The sequence below is a fragment of the Arachis duranensis genome, chromosome 4, assembly GCF_000817695.3.
Source record: "Arachis duranensis cultivar V14167 chromosome 4, aradu.V14167.gnm2.J7QH, whole genome shotgun sequence".
Classification (NCBI taxonomy): domain Eukaryota; kingdom Viridiplantae; phylum Streptophyta; class Magnoliopsida; order Fabales; family Fabaceae; genus Arachis; species Arachis duranensis.
In genome coordinates, this window is record NC_029775.3 from 77,267,305 (window position 1) to 77,286,758 (window position 19,454).

At 35.2% G+C, this 19,454-nt stretch overlaps 1 protein-coding gene across 2 annotated transcripts; it reads right to left on the minus strand.

Annotated features, from left to right (window-relative positions):
- Positions 1 to 13,535: 13,535 nt before the first annotated feature.
- LOC107484576 (U2 small nuclear ribonucleoprotein A') lies at positions 13,536 to 18,412 on the minus strand. Of its 2 annotated transcripts, none has more exons than XM_016105130.3 (9): positions 18,247 to 18,412; positions 18,003 to 18,126; positions 17,885 to 17,925; positions 17,608 to 17,737; positions 17,312 to 17,517; positions 16,351 to 16,524; positions 15,385 to 15,435; positions 14,598 to 14,771; positions 13,536 to 13,843 (listed from the first exon to the last, which is right to left on the minus strand). In XM_016105130.3, exons 2-9 carry the CDS (start codon positions 18,082 to 18,084, stop codon positions 13,838 to 13,840), a joined length of 864 nt encoding a protein of 287 aa, XP_015960616.1. In that variant the 5' UTR covers positions 18,085 to 18,126; positions 18,247 to 18,412; the 3' UTR covers positions 13,536 to 13,837. The 2 variants fall into 2 exon arrangements, with proteins under 2 accessions (XP_015960616.1, XP_015960617.1); XM_016105131.3 differs by having other exon boundaries at positions 18,003 to 18,104; positions 18,247 to 18,411.
- Between the last annotated feature and the right edge of the window lie 1,042 nt (positions 18,413 to 19,454).

Here is a 19,454-nt window from a genome sequence, read left to right on the forward strand (position 1 = left end):
AGTCCTCAGTGCCCAAAATAGTCAATCGGGGGGGAAAATCAGCCATGAGAAACTCCACCGTCAGACGGTGGTGGGTGGTAGTGACGCTGGTAGATGATGATCTCAGTGGACGGCTGTGGTGCAAGATCTGCTCTAGCCTCCTCTAGTGTCTGGCCAGCTGCCTCTGATATGGTCTCAACAATCGGCTCGGCTACAGCTGCCGGCTCCTCAACCATGTGATCTGCAGTTTCATCAACCATTTGATCTGTAGGCTCCTATACTGTGGCCTCTGCTACTACCTACTCAATGGGCTCATCTGCCTGGCTAGCTTCAGCTGCTGGCTCCTCCGCTGCTGGGTCCTCAGGCTTAGGCTCTGGTGTGTCTGGAGGAGGTGGTCCAGGATCGTGACCGTCAAACTTCGCCACTATCCACTGGAAGCGGCGAGTGTTGCGACGCTCAATGTGGTGTAGAGTCTGTAAGATCTCCCAACCCAGCTCATAAGGCGTCTGGAGTCGGGGTGTGGGCACAGGAGGTGCTGGTGGTGCTGATGGCTCTACTGATGATGATGGAGGCTCAGTAGTCTTTCTCTTCTTCTGTGGCGGTCCGTCGTAGTCACCATACGGAAGGAAGGGCTGCTTGCTTATCAGGATGGACATCCGGTTGGTCTGACATCTCTCCACCCAGACAGAGTGGCTAACCTGGTGATCAATGATGGGAAAGGGAATGTTATACTTCAGTTGCTGTGTCACCTTCCACATCGAATCTCTGATGAGGGGAAGAACAGAAATCCTTTTCCCCTCCAGAATGGCCCAGAGGAGGACTGCCACTCGGACCCGGATGTGTGTGGCATGCGTGCTCAAAAGAATATAGTCGGTAATGATCTGCTGCCAAATCTTCGCCTCCGGGTTGAGGTCAGTGCACGCAATGCTCTGAAGGACTGAATTTTCTCCCCTACTGTACTCCCATCTGGCCTCAGGTGTGCCAATCTTTCTCAAAATGACGTCTAGAGATAGCTCGCCCGATAACAGATCTTTCACTATCTGAGGATAAGCATCACGACCCTTAGGAATATGCGGGATGCCTAAAAGTGCCTCTAAAGCAGTATCAGAGGTGTCCAAAGTGACACCTCTAAGAAAGACAGTGGGGGCATCTCTCTGCAGGAGATTCACGTAAAATTCTTTGACCTGGTGTTCATTAACTTCCACCGAATCAAATTTTATGAACTCCCAATGATAAAAATTAATTCTGTCTAAAATCTAGGCCGCATATTTCTCAGGTAGGTTTAGCTTTCGCTCATAGTGAAAGGCCTTGTTTTCTACTTTCTTGTATTGTTCTTGGGCTTCAGCATTTATAAATACTTCAGGTTAATTGCTGGGGGTGTAGGAGGAGCATGAGCCAAAGGATTGGCTTTCTCCTTCCCCTTTCGACGCATCCTAAAAAAGACAAAAAGAAACAGAGTACAACTTAGGAGAGGTATACAGAATTCACAGAAATCTAGAGGAAATAATCAAACAATTCATATAAGAGCCAAATAGGTAAATAAATATCGAATCAAGGGATAACATGTATAAAACAATTAAAGGTTTGAAAGAAACTGTGTTTTCCCAAATCAAGCAACCTAAGTAATATAAAAGAGAATGAACAACAATTAAAGCATATGTGTAATTTAGGTGCTTTATGTAAGCGAATTGATTTGAAAAGGAATTGATTATTACAATTGTGCCTTGAGGATTGAAAAAGCTTGTAAAAAATTGGCACAAAAGGCAATGATCAACTTAACAATTTAAAACACCTGCTTATTCATGGAACAAAGTAGTAGAATGGTCACATTGTCAATCCTTGTTCCCAAAAGCAATGTCAGTTGAAATCAGATTCATTGCTCCAAAAAGATTTACAAGGAACAAGTAATTGTACATGATCATTTATGTTCAAGAACACATGAATAGGCAGTTAGTCAACTCACCAAACAAACATTATATGTACTGCTGCCAAAAGGCACCAAACAGATTTTAAAATTGGAAGTTTAATGCTAGTTTGGTGTGTGAGAAAAAAGGAATGGGCAGTCAACATATAATGCAGTGAATCAGCCTCCTATGCACTTAAAGGTACCAAATTGAATGGTCAAAGTTGTAAATTTCAATCCAATTTGGCCTCAAGAACAAAATCAACAATGAAGTGCATAATGGTTAGGTTGAGAATGCTATGCACATCAACAATTCACATCAAACAAGATAATCGCATAGGTAAAGTGAAGTTCATATTGATGTTTCAGCAAAACACAGAGTGCATAAACAAATCATCTCAGGCAGCATCCAAAATTAACAAAAATTCGCACAAGTAGGAATCATAATGCAAAATGGAAGGGAAATTCAAACCCTATGCTGATCAGAAACAGAAATCGAATAAAAAACTTCCATTCAAGCATTACATCAAGCAAAATATGTGCCGAAATCAGCAGCATCATTTGGTTTCAAAATCAAGCAAAAGTAGCATTCAGAATCAGGTGAAAACAACAGCAGTCAGTTTCAGCAACATCAGCAGTTATCCAACCCAGAAAAGATTCAAACAATCAACCAGCAATCAACATCCATTCCAGAAAACAAAAATCAACTAACCTATAGCCACCTATTGACTAAAGAAAAATTAAAAACATAAGCAAGAAGAAGCAGTAAAAAAATAGGGTTCAGGGGAGAAAGGAGACTTGTAATGCAGAAGGAAAGAGAGGGAAAAATGGACTGAGAAAAGGGTGGCAGGATGATTGCCGTCAGTGGCTGGCGGCACAAAAGCTCGCCGAAAAAGGAGGCGACTAGAGCCTGGCGCGGAGGTAGGGCAGAAAGGGAAAGAAATGTAGAGGAGAGAGAAGAAAATGAGGGTGAGGGGAAAGAGAGAGAGAAGAGGTGCGACGGCGGCGGCGTGGAGGTCGCCAGAGGTGGGTCGCGGAGGAAGGAGGCTGGGCTGAGAGGGGTGGTTGTGGTTTTCAGAGAAAAGGGAAGAAGAGGGGTGACTATGGGAAATGAAGCGCGACCCTCTCTCTTTTCGAATTAACGTTCGAAAACTGACGTGTGCCGACGCATAAGGTCGTGTGCGGGCACACAAGGTCGTGTGTGGGTGCACACAAGGAGAAAGAAGGAAGTGTCCGCACGCACAAGGTCATGCGGACGCTGTGAACAGAAGGTGTAACGCAACCTGTGCGGACGCACAATGGGTGTGAGCTCGCACAGAAGGAGGAAAGAGGGGTTGTGCGGTCGCTGCGAACAGAGAGGTGTGTTCTGGCTGTGCGGGCGCACAATGGGTGTGCGCTCGCACGTGTGGCTTCTCTTTTTTTTTTAACGAGGAAAAACATGTGCATCCGCACGCATGGTGTGCGAACGCATGGAAGGGACAAAGGTTGTTCCCACGCACAGCCTGTGCACGTGCTAGGAACATAGGGGGTGTTTAAGGGTGTGCGAGCGCACATTGCTGTGCGTACGCACGGAAACTGAAAAACAGGGGACCTGTGCGGACACACAAGGCTATGCGCACGCACAGGTCTCTGATCCTGCAACAAAAATTATGCCTCCAGGGCATCAATCTTGACATCCCAAATAGGTTTTCAAGTCCCAAAACATCACAAAACTCCCTAAACCACATTATTTCACCAAAATTACTCAACAAACATCAAAATAAAACTAACCAACCAAGAAAACTAACCAATTATTCATGAAACAAAAGCTAAAATAGAGAAGGTTAGAAGGATATTACCATGGTGGGGTGTCTTCTACCTAGCACTTTGGTTTATAGTCCTAAGTTGGACTTGGTGAGGAGATCCTTGTTAGGGCGGCTTATGCTTCCACTCCTCCTTGAATCTCCAACCAAGTTTGCTATTGATTTGACCTCCGGGGTCCCATATGAAATTCTTCAAACTCTCAAGAGACTTCAAGCTAGTAACTAGGATCCTTAATTGTTGACTTTTAAGACCAATACCCAATTCCGTACTTGAATTTCTCTATCACCATTGACATGCTTGTGCACTACCCAGAATCCACTCATTTGAGTCTTGCACCAAAATTGAGCTTCAAATGTCAAGTTTGCCCTTTTGATGAACGTTCCATTCCGTCGCCAATTAACATTCTCCTCTTCACCATCCACTACTCCAAGAAAGGTTTGAAGTTGAGCATCCGTCTCCAAGACGGCGTATTGATGTAGGGCTAGGAAACTTGTTGGAGAACTCTTCACCCACTCAATTCTTTCTTGCACGAGTACTTCCACCTTTTGGTCACTAAAATCTCCTTCAACCTCGGTTGAATCTTCTTCATCTTCACTCAAGTCAAAAATTGGAGGTTGTGTGAAATCCACATCAACATCTCCTTCCAAATCTACAAGGGGGGCTCATGAAGGTTATCGAAAGAATTACCCAAGTTGGACAAAAAATCTTGAATGGTGGAATCCTCTTGATCAATTCCTACCAATTCTTCATTTGACCCCTTTTTCTCTTCATGTTGTGACTCGACATCATCTTCTTGATCTTGCAATTCTTCTTCCATTCCACATTTTTCACTTGGTTTCGCACATTCATCCACTAAAACTTCTGGCTTGTGGCATGAGCGCGATGAAGCTAAATAATCCAAAGCTTTTGCTAAGGTGGCCATGGTGAGCTCTTACTTCTTCTAGAACTCTTGTTGTCCTTGAATAAGCATGAGAAGTACTTCTTGTGTGGCTTGATCCATAATTGAAGATGGAGATTGAGGTGATGAAGGTTGACAATCAAACTCACAAGGGTAAGGGTTTTGGATTTGTATATAGTGGGGTGATGGTGTGTAAAAATTGGTGACTATGAAGGTAAGTGTTTGGGTTCTATTGGGTGTATTGTGGTGATAGTGTGAAAAAGTCATCAAGAAAACATAAACAAAAACCTGCTTAACAAAAGCAAACAAACAACCAAAAAGTGCTATTTACACTATCAACATATTCACAACAACCAAAAGATTTAACACCAATTGCACATTCCCCGACAACGGCGCCAAATTTGACATTGGGACTTTTGATGATCTAGATTTTTTTCTCAACATGAGATTTCTTTCGTTACAAGTATAGTCTAAATCAACAAATAGTCCTCACAATCAAATATTTCAATTCAAAACAAAATATAACCGAGAGTATCTAAACCTCGTGTCGTTCTCCCTAGAAAGGCAATTCAAGTGTTACTTCCTTAGTTGTTAAGACAAAAAGGGGTTTTCGAGGAAGAAATTAAAGATTAAAAGAACTAAGTAATCAAAGAACTAAGTAATGATCAAAATTGTGAGTTAATGCATAAAAGAGACCTTGACTTGGGGATTGAGAATCCAAGGAATCCTATCATTGACATAACCACAACTATGGTAATTGTCATGAGTCAATCTCGCCTAGTCAACCCCAACCATCGAGGAGTAAGTCAAGCAAGCATAATTGACCTTAATCCATAAGTCCAACCAACTTATCAAACTAATTGATAAAAGGCTAGCGTCAATGGAAACAAGAGCCAACTAACTACCCAAGAATTACCACTAAATGTCGGACATTATGACTCTAGTATCCTAGGAACTCAAACCACAAACGAAGGTGTGAAAATATACTCAAAATCGAAGGTTGGCATTTTCACAAACACCTTGTGTGCATGAAAGTAAAGTATGGAAAATTGCAAAGGATATTGGAGAGTTACAACCAACTATCAACAAAGCCAAATATGAACAAACAATCAAGCATAAAGAAAGTAATAAACACTAAATTCATCAATCAAAACTTCAAGAACTCAAAATTACAAATATAAACAAAGCACTTGAATCAAGAGGAAATGAAAATAAAGACAATGTAATTAAAAAGAAAATTAAGAGTACTTACAAAAGAGCTGATCAACATCCAAAATTAAAACTTGCTATAAAATGCTATAATTAAAATTGCATAAACCCTAAGAGAGCAATGCTACACTACTCCTACTCCTGTGGAAGCTTCCTATACTACTACTACCTACATAAAAGTGAGCTCTCATGCTAAATGTTAATTCTCCCCTTAAATAGCACTTCAATTCAACAATTCAACCTTCCAAAATGAGCCAAAAGCCCCCGAAATACGCGCTGCACGTGTTTCATTAGTGAAATCACGTGTTGGGTCCTGTGCGGACTCACAGACATGTGCGTCCGCACACTTTGCTGTTTTGGCTCCTGTGCGTATGCACGCAGGGTTGTGCGCACGCACACTTCGCTGTGTGTGCCTTTCCTTGTTTTCTTCATGTTTTCTTCCTTGTACATGCTTTCTTCCACTTTTGCCCATCCATTCTTGCCTTCAAGGCCTGAAATCACTCACAAACCATATCACGACATCGAATGATATAAAAGTGGGATTAATTTGCTCTATTAAAGCACAAAGTTGCATGTTTTCACATTTAGGATCAAATTAGGGATCAAACACAAAAGTATGCTATTTTGGTGCTTAAGTGTGAGTTCATACGCTAGAATCCATTCAAATCAAGCCAAAATATTCCATCAAATATGGACTCATCAATATTATTAACTCTCCTAGTTAAGCTCTTTTTAATTCTTGAACACAACTTTTAGAGTCTTGGTCGTGACCCTAAGCACCTTGTCTTTCAGTATTCCCACCGGATACAATAATGCCACAGACACTTTAACTGGGTGAACCTTTTCAGATTGTGACTCAATTTTGCTAGAGTCCCCAGATAGAGGTGTCCAGAGTTCTTAAACACACTCTTTTTGCTTTGGACCACGACTTTAACCGCTCAGTCTCAAGCTTTTCACTTGACACCTTCACGCCACAAGCACATGGTTAGGGACAACTTAGGCTAGGATTTTATTCCTTTGGGCCCTCCTAACCACTGATGCGCAAAGCCTTGGGGCCTTTTACCCTTGCTTTTTGGTTTAAAGGGTTATTGGCTTTTTCAATCTGCCCTCATTTTCCTGCACTTTTGGGCAGTAATGGATTTTTTTATTTTTCTTTATTTTTTTGGGATGCATAATAATTTTTTTTCTTTTGCAACATGCTTTTTTTGTTTCTTTTTACTGTTTTTTCTTACTTCAAGAATCAACTTTTAGATTTTTCAGATTATCAATAATATTTTTTCTTTTTTATTATTCTTTCAAGAGCCAACATTCTAAAATTACAACTTCAAATATGCACTGTTTAATCATACATTCGAAAAATAAAATCAATGACACCACATCAACATAATTAAACTATTCTTATTTTAAACTTAAAATTCATGTATCTCTCAGTTTTTTCCAATAAAAAAATTTTCTATTAAGCAAGGTGAGAGATATATTGAAACATTTTACATCTTTAAGGCATAAATGCAAATGATCATGCAACTAGAATAAGAGAACAAATAACATATAACAGTAAACAGAAAAATAAAACAGGAAAGGAAGTAAAAGAGAACGAGTCCAACTTTAATGGTGGCGGCTAGTGTTCCTCCTTGAGATCCAATGTGATGCTTGATCTCTTCTATGTCACTCATTTGCCTTTGTTGCTCTTCCTTCATAGCCCTTTGGTCTTCCCTTATGGCTCTATACAAGTCAGAAAAAAGGCTTCGCATTTGAATTTAGCCTCAATTTTACCATCGGAATAATCCGACAGTAACTCACTAAAACGACACATTTTATTAAGCAAAGATACCATCGAGTTTCTCCTCGCTACCAACGGTAGATTTGGCGTGCGTGACTTCCGTTTTTGCGCCAACAATTATCGTCGGATTTAGCGAGGAAAAATCTGTTCCGATGGTAACTTTTTATGGCGATAAATTCCTTCTCCTTTCCAATAGAAAATCGGACACAAAATCCACTGGTACATGTCGACGCTAATTCTAGCAGTAAATCCGATAGTACTCAATATTTTTGTAGTAATTTTCTACAATACAAAAGAAAAGAATATATAAGTATTTACAATGTAACATACTCCCATCAATACAAATCAATAGACAAACATGATCTATCTTCCAAAGAAGACAGCGAATAAACCACTTCCCAGGATTACTCAATGTTTCAGATTGTAGCAATATCACGTACTGTCCACAAAAGTATCTCCTAGACAAATTCTTCTCTTGGTTCCTCTCGCAAGATGAAGCCATATCTCTGTTGAAGGTACCATTATATTTGAAGTACAAGGATTGGATCTACTGTGCATATTATTCTCATTCTAGGATTTTCAATTTAGGACAAATGAAAGAGAAAGGTAGTATTATAACAATAATATTTTTGACACCTTAGAATAATAATAATATTAACGTGCCATGTTGGACTCTCACTTAATGTTTCTAGGGACTGTCTTAGGTGGAAAAAGTATATTTAAGTTCTTGGTGGTCTAGATAAAAAAATTATAAAATAAAGTAGTAAATTATATAAATATCATTTTCTTCTTCCTCTCACATCTTCTTCCTCTTCTTACATCTTCTTTCAACAACCACCATCCAACAACCACCATTACTATCATCACACTTACCACTATACCACCAACATATATTGTAACTGATTATTAGATTTTATTGGTTTTTATAGAAAAATATGAAATAATTTTGTAAAATGTCATTAATATCCTTTTTCTTTATCATCTTTTCCAAAAAAAAAAAAACCTCTTGTTCTTCCACCAATCTTTTTAGGTGTGGCCATTGGCATTCATGAAGGTTGAGGCACTATGAATCTTTCTGACAGTGAATTGTTCTCCATATGACCCTGTCTTCATGGCACTCTATCACCTATATATGTAACTAAGCATTGCAATTTGAGATTGTAACTTTTGGGTCTTTCTTTTCTGAAATTTTAACTTTTAAGTTTGTCAAACAGGGATCAACCAAAAAATTTACTTCCATATTTATTAGGACTCCCAAGACTTACTATCCTAGGTGTTAATAGAGACTTGGTGTTTTGAGATTAAAAAGGTAAATATGTGAAAAAAAATTAATCAAATAAAAGAAAGAAAATAGAAAAAATAGCTGTTGTAATAGAAAAAACAAAATATAAGAACTAACATTCTTGACCTTTTGTTGTGTATTCTGTGAGCTTATTTTATTTATAATAGGAGTCATGAAAGGAACAAATGAAATTGAATCAAGGTAGTGATGTACAGAGACGGGAGTGAGAGAGAGAAAAAAANTTGAATCTTAGTTATTAGTTTAAATTTTCAATGGTTATGATTCAAAAGAAATGTTGGATAACCAAGAACCCAAATATATTTTTTTCCATTGAAAAAAACTCCATGTTTCTAATGCATCTTTGATGTTAGATATTTTCGATAAATGAGACTAAATCTTTGAGTATAAAGTTTGTTTTGATCTATTAAAAATAATTTTGTCAGTTTTTATATAAATGCATCTTTTATAGATATAAATATAATTATTTTTTCTAAAATAAAATAACATAGCATTGAATAAATGAGGAAAGAAAAAATAACAAAACAAAAAAAAGTAGATATAGAATAAAATAGAAGAGTAAAAAATTGTCTTTTATAGACAGAACCTCATATCAGGTGGACCATTAGTAATTTGAACCTAAGCAAAAAAAAAATTACGTAATTAAATTTATTTGTTTTAAAAAATAAAAAATTATTTTAATTGATTTTGAAAAAAAAAATTCACCTCCTGTTACATCTTCTAAATCAAGTTCACTCCATTCTTTGATAGCGATATTTTGAATTTTCATAATTAATAATAAAAATTTGTTAATTATAAAATTTAAAATTTAAATAAAAAAATATAAGTCGTTCAAATTTAAATCACAATCGTTTGAATTCAATTAGTCACCAAAAAAAAAAATCGTTTGAATTCAATTGGCTTAGTAAAATCAAGCCATACAATTCAAATAGTTACAAATGTTAGTTATCCATTTTATCTTTTAAACCAATCTAAAGTTCTAAACGACAATATAAATACCGATTATATTGTAATTAGCAAATGTTTTATCACAATACGTGTACAAAAACGTCTTTAATAAGCTTAGCCTTTTCTAAGAAAAAGTCTGTTTGTGTTTCAGTAAGCATGTCAAAATATAATAACAACGATCTACTGATAATCGCGTAGCACACTAGCACTTGTATATTTACCTAGAGAGGAGTTGGTTTAGACTTTAATTAAAATTTAATTATTAAAAAAATAAATTTAATTAATAAAAAAATAAATAATTTTATATTATTAAAAATATTAATAATAATTTATTAATAATTACAAATCATAAAATTTACTAATTTTCTAACACTCCTCTAATAACAAATGCCACCGTGATAAAATAATAACTCCTGAATAAATAATTAAAATGATTAATATTTTAATAATAAAATTTAGAAATGGTCAAGTATTAGTTAAAAAGCCAAGATTATTATCTCTTTTGAAATTAGAACTTACAAATGCAATGTAACACGTGCATTCAAACTCCACGTACATAAATATTTAAAAAAAAATAAATTTGTTAAATAAAAAAAAGATTATTATCTCTTTTGAAAATTAGCTTTAGCCATAATCCTCTTTAAATATGATCCACGTAAACTCTTCTTAATAATTTTAATTTAAATAATTTTTTTAATAAATAATTTTTGTTAGTTGTCTTTTAAGAGTAATTTTTTTTTTTGGTGACTATCTTTAAGAGTAATTTCCTCTGTCCCTATCTATCTATTCTTTTACGACGAATTTCATCATTCACATTTGATCAGGCAGAAAATAAATAATAAATTCGCGAGTGTTTTAAGTTTTAAATTTCTGAAATATCTAATACTTACTCAAAAAAATCATTCATAAATGAGAAGATAGGATAGATAGCATTGACCAGGCAAATCTATTTTTAACGAGTCTTAGAGAACACGTTTAGGAAATTAATAAAAAAAAGTTATAAGTAAAGAAGATTCCTAATCCCTATCCTATACCTATTCCGGGTCTTCTGATACAAATAAATGTAATACATACGAAATTGTCAGAGTACATAAAAGCATATCACGTTGACGAACTTCGAAGTAGTTTTCGTGGAAGCGTGGTGCTTGATTTGATTGCATTTAATTTTGGGTATATATAAGGAAAGAGGATAGAGGAAAATAATAGCTAGGACTCGTCATTAGAATCTGCAATATTATTAAGCAACGAACTATGGGTTGTTTTTGTTTCGGTGGTGGTGGAAAGAAGAATGCTCAAGAGAAAGTAGATAATAAGAGAAGTGAAAGAATTTGTAAGGATGCACGTACAACAAAAACTACAACTACAACTAATTCCACTACTGCTCCAAAACCAAAATCTCATACAAGCGGTAGCGGCGGAACCAAGGACGGTGGCTTAGTTATTATGACAGCTGCTGCCTTCGACAACACAGCAACTACTTCTGCCGCTTGCGGTGGCGGAGGGGATGGTCAGCATCATCATCATCATCATCATCATCATGGACACGGTGGAAGTGGTGGCGGAGGGGGTGGTCATCATCATCATCATCATCATGACCACGGTGGAGGTGGTGGTGGTGGAGGTTGTGGTGGTGGCGGTGGCGGCGGAGGAGGTGGCGGAGGAGGTTGTGGTGGTGGTGGCGTGGAGGAGGTTGTGGTGGTGGCGGCGGCGGTTGTTGAAGTTTTATTTTGAATATACACATAAATAGGTAGTTAAGAAATTTTATTTTATCAAAAACAAATGTTAAAAGTCTTTTTTAACTGAATCTTTTAAATATCAAAATGACTATATCATAATAATAATACTATACGTTGTTGAGTATTGCTCCTCTGAGCAGAAGATAGAGCTCGATCATCTACTCGTCTGGTAAGAATTCTACACGTGTGCGCTCATTTCTAATTTACATCGGAATAGTGCTAATTTCTAACACCAAATCAGGCCTAGCATGTATTATATGTAAAACGCATATACGCTATAGTACTTATTGATTCACTTTTCTCAATTTTGTATACAAGAAAAATCATTATGAACATAAAAAAATATTGTAGGACAGTCAATATCATATAAAATATTATATAAATTGGACAATACAATGATAATAAGACACCCATTCTCACCTCGCTCCAATGTAACAAATCTATAAACTGGTACTAAAATTTGATGTTATGCATTAAAATTCTCTTTAAAATTTTAATTATATTAATTATGTCTTTGAGATTAAAAAAATTATACTGCATTAGTTTTTGTTTTTTTTTTTTTTGTTAATGTACTAATGTAATTTAATAACATGAATTTTGGGTGATACGTATCATTTTATAGTTTGGCCACGTATAACAATATGATAATGTATCGGTGAGTAACACATAATATGCTGACGTAGATGGTTATGTTACGTGTCAGATTATGCCACGTGTCACAATATTATTTGTCCACGTATCATCTACTATGTCATCATTATATATGCACTAAATTGGTCTTTTACTTTGCATCAAATGACTCATTTTAATCTTTAAAATTGAATGTCATGCACTAAATTTGTCTTTTCATCAGTTTTCTCTCTTTTTTTTATAAATTCAAAAATTTTAATATCTTTGAATACACTAATTTTAATTTTATCTTTTTACAAGTTATTTAAATGCAAGTGCTTTTATAAAATATTTTTAAAATACTTGATAAGACACTTGCTAAATAAAGAACCAATATTGTGCATATATAATGGTGACATAGTGGATGACACATGAACAAATAACATTGTGACATGTAACATAACTATCCACGTTTGCATGCCATGTGTTACTGACTGACACATCACACATGGCCAAACCATGAAATGACACGTGTTACCAAAGGTCCTCGTCATTGAGTTATGTTAGCGCGTCGTTAGCAGAAAATAGACCAAGAACTAATATGATATAATTTTTTCAATATATAAGACATATTGATGCAATTAAAATATCAAGAACAATTTTAATGCACAATATCAATAATATTTTAAAATTTAAAAGAAGTTTTGTAATTTTAGATAATAAAAAAAATGGGTTTAAATCAACTTATGTTTTCACCAAAATTTTTGGAGCCTATGTTTTTCAGTTCCCTAAACTTACTTCTATGTTCTAAGGCAACCAATATTATCCTCGGCCTAATTTTTATTGATAAAGTAAAACGCATTTATAATTTTAAAGTAGTTTTTATGGAAAGGAAATAAACCACCAAATTAACATTTAAAAAAATTGTAACTAAGAAAATAACTCCTAGAGAAATAAAATATCATTAACATCAGCATACGTGCCGCATCTAATCGTTATATCACCATTTTTTGTAATAAATTAACCTTAATCAACCTTAAATCACTAAATCCCAAGTGAGAAAATCCTATTTCCCCATTCCCTATGCCCCCAAATTCCTAATTTCATAGATGTGGGACTCTTGTGTATTGTCACAGTTAACGCCTTAAGGAAATCACGTCATCAAGAAAATTCATTCTCTCAAAACTATATTATCAAAACATTAATATCTTTTCAAAATCACAGAATAGCTTCATTTTCTTGGTGACAAATTTTCAAGTGCAATCTTGTTTCATTGAAAACATACTTTTCAAAATCAAACGAGCACAAAGTTTCAGGTCGCCTTTTTTCTTTTATATTTTGGTTGTGCTGGACATCTTAAGACCTGCAAATGATTGGCTATGGACGAGAGTATCATATTCATTGTGAAGAGTGAAGACAACTTTTCAATACATGAAAAACACTAAAGCATTGATACATCATGATCGGAAAAGAAACCTTAAGTACCAAACAATTCATGAGACTCAAAAAACGGTTTAAAATATTTGCCTATTTGGTCCTACACAAACTTTGGTACATGTCTGGAGGCTGGAGCTTCATCAAGTACACCTAGGAAAATCACCAAGATTTTTTACCCAAGAACTCAACATTGAAGAAATTCACGAGGCTATAGGAATACTACAAAATCCTTGCTCTACTCCTGAAAAAAAAATGTAATGAAAATTGATGACAAGGCAAGAAACACAAACAACTGCAATATTCATCAACTCAAAGCAGTTCAAAGGAAATTAAACTTCTTTAGAAGTATTTTTTCTTAAAGAAAATATAGAAAACCAACTTTTAGTTGGCCAATCTTAGCCAACTTAAGGATTTAGGTTTATAATTTAAGATATAGGGTTAAGAGTTTATAATTTAAGGTCTAGAATTTCAGACAGATAATTTAGTAAAAAAAATTGGCGGATATTGGTCGAAAAAAGTTGGTTCCTTAGCATTACTCAAACTTCAAATTATTCATAGTGGAATGGATGCACCGTATATCATTGCATGCTCTCTATTTTCAATGCCTAATATGATGGTTAGAAACATGAACAGATCTAGTACAAGATGAGATTATGAGAACAAAAGAAGATACACTATTTATGGATATAAAACAATTAGGCAACTGCAACAGTAATAAGAACTACATGCACTCATTCTTCTTAGAGTTGAGATATTTTATATCCATAACCTTTTGCAAACCATTGAATGCATACTTCTAAGCCTCCACTCATTTATTCCTTTCATGATTAAAACTGGAATGAAAGAAGTAAACTACAGTTGTGACAAACAAACAACAACATAATATTGTAAATTGAGTTTTTGACCTAATTATTTAGTTACTAGAACCAAATAAAACTGCTAGGTACTACATACAGAAGATATATGTTCGACAGGAGCATAATATGGTATAATACCTGTTCCATCGGAGAAGTATCAGTATCCTTCTGCTCTTTCGTATCATCAGATTCACCGTCAGCTTGATCTTTGCTTTCTTGAATCGTCTCCTCATGCTTTTCATGAGCATTATCCAACACCATATTGTCATTCAAACCTTCAAAATCAGCTGGAAGCTGACCAGACTTCAGTGCCTGTCACCATTTCACCAAATCAAATGTGTTGCATTAGCATCAATTTTTAACCATAGATAAGAAATTGAAGTTAGATGAAAAGAAATCCTCAACGAAGATAACAGCCAAAGGAAATATCATAACAAGGCTTCCCATAATTGTGTGCTCTGCAGGTTTAGGGGAACTATCAATTTTGATTACCCTTGCAGCAAGAATCTAAAATAGTTTTCCTTCATTTTCTAGACAGATTCTACTTCACCTAAACACATATACTCAAGTTTAGGGGAGCTATTGAGTTTACCTTGGTAGCAAGAACTAAATAGTTTTTCTTCTTTTTACGAACAAGGATCCTGTCTAAACTTTTAAGCCTAGCAAAATGGTTAAAATAACAGGTCATTTGAGATCTCATTTTATTATTAACTTTGAAAATCATGGTCTGATGTTCAAGACAATCTCAATGATTTTTTTGTTTTGTGATTAAAGAGAAAATTAGACAGCAGAGGAGGAATACAAAGGACAACAGATTCTCTTTATAAAAATGAGCAATCAGAAGAAAAGGTCATCTAAGAAGTAAACAGCAGAGCGCAAAAATCAAAATTGAACAAGTGAACATCAGATCTACAAAAGCAAGGACCTTTTCAAGTCTTGCAACTTCTTCAAGGGTCTGTGAATTCACAATGGCAGCCTGCACACAGCAAAAATATGTTAAACCAAAGATAACAGAGTTAACAACTTGTTGCACCAGATTCAAAGATAATTTGAAATTTATAGCTCATCAAGATAATCAATTACTATAATCTAAAAACAACAATGATTTCTTAATTCGGAGAATATCTCATATGCATGAAAGATGATTTATTAGACACTGATTAACTATTAAAGAACTTATGAAATGAATCAATGGTGGGCAAGAATGAGACCCTTGCACTAACTTAAAAGATAACGAATTGTGCTGTACAAAGTTACTTTCCAAGGTCCTGTAATATATTTAGTTGGGAACATCACTTGCATATCCGTGGCATTTTCATGCAAGAAACTCGGAAGGGCCAACTGGACCAAAGCTATGTGCTTTTATGATTTTGAATTACTAAGGTTCTATGCATGTGACAAAAAAAAACTAAAGCAGAACAGATTAACAAGTTTCATCCACCCAAAATACTAATATTATACAGCACAAATCAAGAAGCAAAACTGCAGCAGTCTAAGCTCAAGATTTTTTCCTGCAGTCTGCAAACGGTACTGAATAGTAGTAATACCCCAATGCTATTGGCAAATATCATCACAAATTCAAGAGAGAAAAAAAATAAAAGAAACTCATTTGAGTCATGTAAGGTGACTTCTTCTATATGGAACAAATCTATATGGGATTCAAGGTTGTCACTGTGTGTCTCCCTCCACTTTGAAGCAGCTGGCTATAGATAGTTGTTAAGCTATGGGTGAAAAGAAGTAGCTAACCATCTCATCTACAAATTTTCAGTCAAGTAGCTTCAAATGCATTAATTATAAATCTGAATCAAACATGTAAGTGCATGTCACATGATCACACCTATTAGCAATAAGGCTCACAAAAGCTACGTTCACTTCTCTTTATAGTTTATACCTTAATAGCAATGATTTGCTCTGGTGTGGGAGCAACCACTTTGGGCGTCTGTTGTTCTTCAGCAACTTCTGGAACATTTGGAGTTTCAGGAGGTGAAATTCTTTTTGGCGGTGCCTTTTGAACTTCATCTATAGCTTCCTTTGAATCAAACAAGCGCTTCGCCTCCAATCTTTCCTATTAATTTCAAAGAACAATCCTTAGTCCTATAATTAATGAGGGAAGTGGAGTTGCTAATAAGAAATAGACCCAACAATATATTGTTAATTTCCTTAACAAAGCTGAGAAGAATGAAAAGTGGAGAAGGGCTAAATATTTTACTCATATATTTCTCAGACACACTCTGAATAATGACAACATAAACATACAAGCCATATAAATAGTTAGGGAATTTCTTGGTGAGGAGTAGAATTAGGTGAAGAGTTAAGATTTTTACTAAATTTAGAACATTGCACATGACAAATTTTTTTTGGTGGGTTTTTTCTCTACTAAAAGAAATAATCTTCACTGTTCACCAAAACTTCACTCTTCACCATAGCATTACCCAAATAGTTATACACACAGATAAGATGATGATATCTAAGATAATCCTATAACAGGTAAATACAAGATAAACCTTATGAATTATGAATAGATATCCTAAAACAGATTATATAAACCATATCAACATACATCATCATCATCCAATAGACATTGCAATTTATGGCAATGTCCAGTTTAATTTTCAAGTCACTTAGCCAAAGAATGCTTAACCAGAGTAAAAACTATAGCTGCCTAATAAAAAATTTATACACAGTAAAGCTAACAAATGGAATCAACGTGTTCAAGGTTTACTTCTGGTTTTCTAGCTAAAACCGTTATTTATTAATTGAAAGTAGGCATTATCAAAATATCATAACTGTCATATTCCAAAGAAAAATCTAGGGACCAAACTATCAAATGCGACAAAAAAGATAACCTATACCTTGTTTTTCACTTTCTTGAAATCTAAAACCCTTAGGGACTTCAGCTTGTGAATAACATAAAGCCTGTAATTCTGCTTCTTCGTAATGTTGTTGTCTAGCAAGCTAAGGTACTGGAGCCTCGGTAGGGACGCAAGGGGATCGATTTCGACTAAGTTGACAATCCTGTTGTTCGTAAGAACTAGCGTATGCAACTTTGGCAAGAATTCTGCATTGTAAAAAATCACAAGGCAAGTAAGTTACATGCTGTATAACCAAGTGCAACATTGATATGAACAAGGCAAAGCTAAAACTATACCTCCAATGTTAGGGTTAATTCTGGTAATTCTATTATTATTTATGAGCATAGTTCCCAACCGGTTAAGATAGGGTAAATTTTCTAGCTTCACAATCTCATTGTCAGATAAATCAATGGTGTCAAATTGATCCTGCAAGAAACACAAATTTACCAACACCAAGGGGAACAAAAACCAATGCTACATTTGGAACGAAAAATAGGAAAAGTGCAACCTAATATATTACTTGAAGGCATAAAAAATAAAAACTTCAAAGCAAAAGACCGAAATTTTGTGCACCTCAGTAGCGCCCAAGTTTTCGATTACAGGGATCTTGTTGCCTGGAAACAAAAAAGAGAAGCAATATAGTTAATTAAAGAGAGGAAAAGAGTGAGAAATGGAGAAATATATAATATACCTCGAAGGTCTAACTCGCGTTCTTTGACGGCATTGAAGAAATGAGGGCTTTTCCAGATCAAATCAGCGGTGAGCCTCACCATATCTGTCTTCTTCTTCTTTTCTGAGTGTAAGAAAGGGTTTAGCTGTTTAAGTTAAGGTTTAGATGCAGCGAGAACAAAAATAATGAGTTGAGATATATGGGAAACGTTGAAAGCGAGAAAAAGAAGAAAACGAATTGAAAGACTGGGTGGTGTTTAGGGTACCGAGAAAGAGAAGGAGAGGATGCGAAGAAGGTGCTTTGGGTCGGCACCGGTCACCTCTGCGGCTGTAGCTTCCCAGTAAGGCGGCACGCACGACTCAAGGACTCGAGTGATATTGAAGTGCTGGCTGTGTAGCAACCTGGAAAAAATAATGGCACAGAATTATTTATTGTTTCGAAGAATTTGGTTACACAAAAGTTATTCAAGTAAACACAAGCTAATAACACAGTCATTTTAATAATAAAAGATATAAAAATAAAAAATATAAATTAAAAACAGAATAAAATTTGTATTTCTTCTAATTTTTTTTTTATTTTTTCTATATTACTTCTTTAATCTTTTTCTTTTTTATAAAATTTGTATGGAAAAAAACATAAAAAAAAATATAAAAAAAATAGAAGACTAAGAGATATAAGAAAAGAAGTTATAGAAGAATAAAAAGGAGGAAAAAATGAGAAGATACAAAATATTAGAAATTCAATTGAGAGTTTACAAGTAAAAAAAAAAAAGAAATATACATACTTAAAAGTATTTTGTTACATGTTCGTCTGCTCGGGTATTTGTTGAGTTGGGTTAGACTGGTATGGGAGTAGATGTCGATGGGAGTCGGGACCTGAGCTCGAATTTGGGTGATGGAGTCGGGATGTGACGTTGATTATCTGTATCATCTGTTTTAGGCCGGAAGTGGAGGATATATTGTATTATCTCTTCTGTGACTAGGATCTATTTGCCCCTAAGTTGCACTGCATCGAGGGTCGTCCGATAATAGTTGGAATAAAATTCTCGGACCCATGATGAGTTTACTTCCACCAGCTCCCTGACGTTAGGATTTTTGTTAGTAAAGAATTTATAAAAATATTCGCGTTGTAGATATAGCTTCTAAACTAACAGAAATCCCTTCGTACAAACGTTTTGGTTGTCACAAGTAACAAACCCCTTTAAAATTGATAACCGAGTATTTAAACCTCGGGTCGTCTTCTCAAGGAATTGCAGGAAGGTATGCTCTTATTATTGGTTATGAGTTTGTAAATTGGGGTCTTGGAGTTTGGGCAACGGGCACAAGCATATTTAAATGACAAGTAAAATAAATTAACAATAATAAAATCTCTTGGTAAGGTATAAGAACTGGAAGTCATATCCTAGTTATCCTTATCAATTGTGATTAATATCTAAATTAAATTAAAAGCATTCATGTAAATAAAGCAATCAAA